The sequence below is a fragment of the Saccoglossus kowalevskii genome, chromosome 11, assembly GCF_978046115.1.
Source record: "Saccoglossus kowalevskii chromosome 11, keSacKowa6.1, whole genome shotgun sequence".
NCBI lineage: Eukaryota > Metazoa > Hemichordata > Enteropneusta > Harrimaniidae > Saccoglossus > Saccoglossus kowalevskii.
Window position 1 is genome coordinate 15795587 of NC_140651.1, and position 3944 is coordinate 15799530.

General features: G+C 36.2%; 1 protein-coding gene across 1 annotated transcript; it reads left to right on the plus strand.

Annotated features, from left to right (window-relative positions):
- Nucleotides 1–1760: 1760 nt before the first annotated feature.
- LOC146736231 (uncharacterized) lies at nt 1761–3504 on the plus strand. The gene is made up of 2 exons (XM_085505439.1): nt 1761–2174; nt 2327–3504. The coding sequence occupies exons 1-2, from the start codon at nt 1799–1801 to the stop codon at nt 3229–3231; spliced, it is 1281 nt and encodes a 426-aa protein (XP_085361565.1). The 5' UTR covers nt 1761–1798; the 3' UTR covers nt 3232–3504.
- Nucleotides 3505–3944: the final 440 nt, after the last annotated feature.

Sequence of the window (3944 nt, forward strand, 5' to 3'; positions counted from 1 at the left end):
TGCTTTATAATGAGTTCCGTAACAATATATTGTCATCACATATGTTGGTTATTTCTCTTGCTCAATGGCTTTTGTGTAGGTTTGGTCACATGTCTGTATCTTTATTAGTAATCACATAAATGGTTACATTTCTTTTTCAAATGCACTAGTTCTCAAGATATGTCTATGTTAAAAGACTATGAGTTCAGTGTGAGATGTAAGCCTCTCCTCTTCCCCACAAACCATTGCAAACTATGGAAAATATTCATAAATGTTCTTCACCTGAACCGCTGGTTGTTGGCAGTACGATACAATACGAATTATGCAATAGATACAAAAACAATACATTAAACAAAAAATAGCAGTACAATTCACATGACAGTGACATTACCAATGCATTTTTCCGAACCTAATTGAACTATTTTGGCATAGCATGGCCTTCTACCATCTTATAAAATATTAGCAACAACTCCTGTACAATGCCTTCATACTGACACTAATTGTATTGTACAATCTGCAAAAGTGTTTTATATAAGTCGTGCAAATTAATGAGATTACATGACAATATGTTGTCATCTGAAAAGTTAGTTCTATCTCATGTCCAATGTCTCGTTTTTTTCAGATTTGAATGCATGATTCTGTCTGCAACATTGAATATAATAAAAAAAATAGCACTGGTTGCATGTTCTTATATGCAACAGTGCTTTACATGTTAAGGTATTTATCAAATCATGTCACATCATATATGGTCATAAGCAATGGCGATCATATACCATGTCCACTGCCTTCATTAGAGCACTGATTGAAGAGGTTACATGTTTATTTGATAAGTTAGTCACTTATCATATTCAAACGCTTCAATGTTACATTGGTTGCATTTTCTTATCTGACACAGTGCTTGAGATATTGCACTAATGCTTATGTTCATTATGAACAAACACAGCTCTGATGAACAAGAAATTGAACTTAGTTTCAGGTCGTGAGACTTGCACCTCAAGTTTGTGCATAAAATCAAAAGATGGCACTTTGATAATACAGAAGAATAACATTTTGAGAAGATGGTCAGAATACATTGAAGAGCTGTTCCAAATTTGTTTTGGGAACAAACAGCAGTCACGAAGATAAAATTATACTACTTATTCAATTTGAAAGAAACGTAACAAGGTGGTGAACAAGTTGGTATTGCTTGTATTTGCATGCTACGCCACCTTAGTTGTTGACTCAAGTAGACTCAATTATTCGCCAGACTCTGACCAAAAACCTTGTCGACTCATAAATGACATTGTATGTCTGCAATGAGTTACTAAGTTTATATTCATATAATTCGTGACTAGACAGTGAGGCAGTTCTATGATGTTTTTTATTGTACTGTGCAGAATTAGAGAAGCCCGATGGCAGGACATTTGAAGAACGGTGTTTGCTGGCTCAACAGCCAATAGCACGTGCCATTCGGGCCTTTTTATATATACTATCAGTTCACACTTATATTATGCCAGTTTATTTATATGATATGTTCTGGTTGTACATATATATAAAAGTTCTCATCACAAAAAACTCTAATATAGTATAGTGGCCGTTTTTACGTGTTGACTGCTTCGTACTGAGCTGGTTTGGTGACTTAAATGTGCGACTGTTCATACAAACAACTTTGGAATATTGGACATCGCTCCAAGATCCCCGCCAATGGATACTTGACTGAACACTTTTACTTGATGAACCGTAGGTTCATTGCTTATATTAAAACATTTCATTTTTACTTTTGGTTACAGGTAAACGATCCAACCAGTCCTTTCAAAGAAAACTTAAGAAGGCTCTAGAAATGTTACCAGGAAAGAAGCGCGTTTATTTCAAAGCATGCCGGGAAGATACGCAGTTATTAACAAACAGTTCAGGTGGCAAACTGGTCCAGAAATACGGTATAAACGATGACCAACAAACACTATTAACCACTACTGGTCAACTCGAAGAGCCATCGGCATCTCTCCTACATTGTGTAGAAATGCTCACTACTATCATCGACCTAAGAGAAACATCTATCTCTTTAGAGAGCGGGAATTCTGTCAAAGCGGACTTCATGCAAGGGCATAAACATGCACCGTACTCCTTTGTGTCACAACCATACAGTGATTTAATGACAAACCCTACTTCAGTAAAGCTAATATCGATGCATTCTTCAACATCTCCTCCTACTACAGGTTATTATTGTTATTTTGTCGTGATATGTACGCTATTGAATTAAAAAAAACATTTGAAGATTAGTACAACATATAAATAATTTTGCACAGCATTTCAATCTATTTTTGTTACATTAGAGTAGTATTTAATATTTGTTTTAATCTAATTACAGGTTACTCGTATTTAGAACATCGTAACAACACCATGAAACAGACGGTCCTCAAGCCTCAAACCATATTTGATGGCAAATTGATCGAGAATCTCGAGCAAATTCTTCAAGGACACCTTGCCCCAGCTGCAATTGCACGACAGAGACATGCATGGAAATGTTTTCTGAGCTTCACCTCCCAGTACAGCTCCATTATATCTTTCGAAATTCCACTCTCTGTCCCCGTAATGGCATTGTTTATTTCGTATATGCGGGTCAAAGGTTACACCCAAACAACCATTGAGAATTACAGTTCTGCAATTAGTTATATGCATGTCGTTTTAGGTGTCAACAGCCCTGTCACAAGTTTTGTCATACAAAAAATTCTAGCTTCATTACAACAATGTCCAATTGTGACTCGTCAATCTATCACACTGCCAATATTACACCGGCTTATTATAACTTTAGTCCAGACTAGAGGTGACACATACGCTGGAAGGTTATTCCGCTCAATGTTTCTGTTTTCATTTCATGCACGTACACAAATTGAGGAAATAGCCATGACACAATCAACTAAAAATTGTCATTTAATACAACTAGATGACATTTTTTTTATTCCTAATCAGACTGAATCTTGTTCATGCGCATTTAGCGGTATAAATCTTTGCCGACCTAACCAACCTTCGATAGTTATCTCATCCTCGGAAGACGAGCGATTCTGCCCCTTGGGGGCAATGCTGAAGTATCTTGAGTTACGGGGTCCAGAACCAGGGCCTCTTTTCTGCATTAATAGAATTGAGCCAGTTAATAAGAAGCACTATGTCTCAGTGTTCAAAGCTTGTATGCATATTTGTGGCCTGGACCCAAATTTGTACACGGGGTGTTTCAGTGCCATAAAAAGTGAACATAAACCTACTGGTGGATTTTAACCATGAATACTTTAGTATGACACATGTATGTGTCTGTAAATTTTGGGGATATAGCGGTTTAATGCATGCATGTTTAGGTTGATATTGTTATTACATGTTTGCTCATTATTTGTTCAGTAAATATTTAGTAATTCATTAATTATTATCTTTACAATATATTCAAAGATGTTAAAATCGGGTGTGCTTGGTTTATAGCGTCACAGAATAAAATACTGTCCAAGCATTTAGACATATCTTTATTAATAAAGTTATCGAGGTCTACACCAAATCAAATGCGTCACTGTCGTACCTTTCTTTCTATTTTCGAAAACAGCCTTCGCGGTGATACGAATCATAGTCTGGTCGCACGGTTTCATATCCGTTCATCCCTTTCTTCATTAATATGTGGAGTTAATGGGCTGGAACCTCATACCGTGAAAACATATGATGCAAATAAGCTACTATAGACAGCCTATGATAGTACCCCAATATACACGTTGTTATTGAGTAGTGGCAGAGATAACACACAGGGACTTTCTGAACTTGCAACTGTTGGATGAATTATTACTCGGTCAAAGATATCATGTTTTGAAGTGTGAATACAATAACTAACAGATTGTTTGCTAAATGTTTGGGGCGGCAATGCCATAAGTTTAGGAGAATGATGAATGATTTAGGGAAGATACTATATACACAAACAAATTAATAACGGCAAGTAAAGCCATAAAATTATT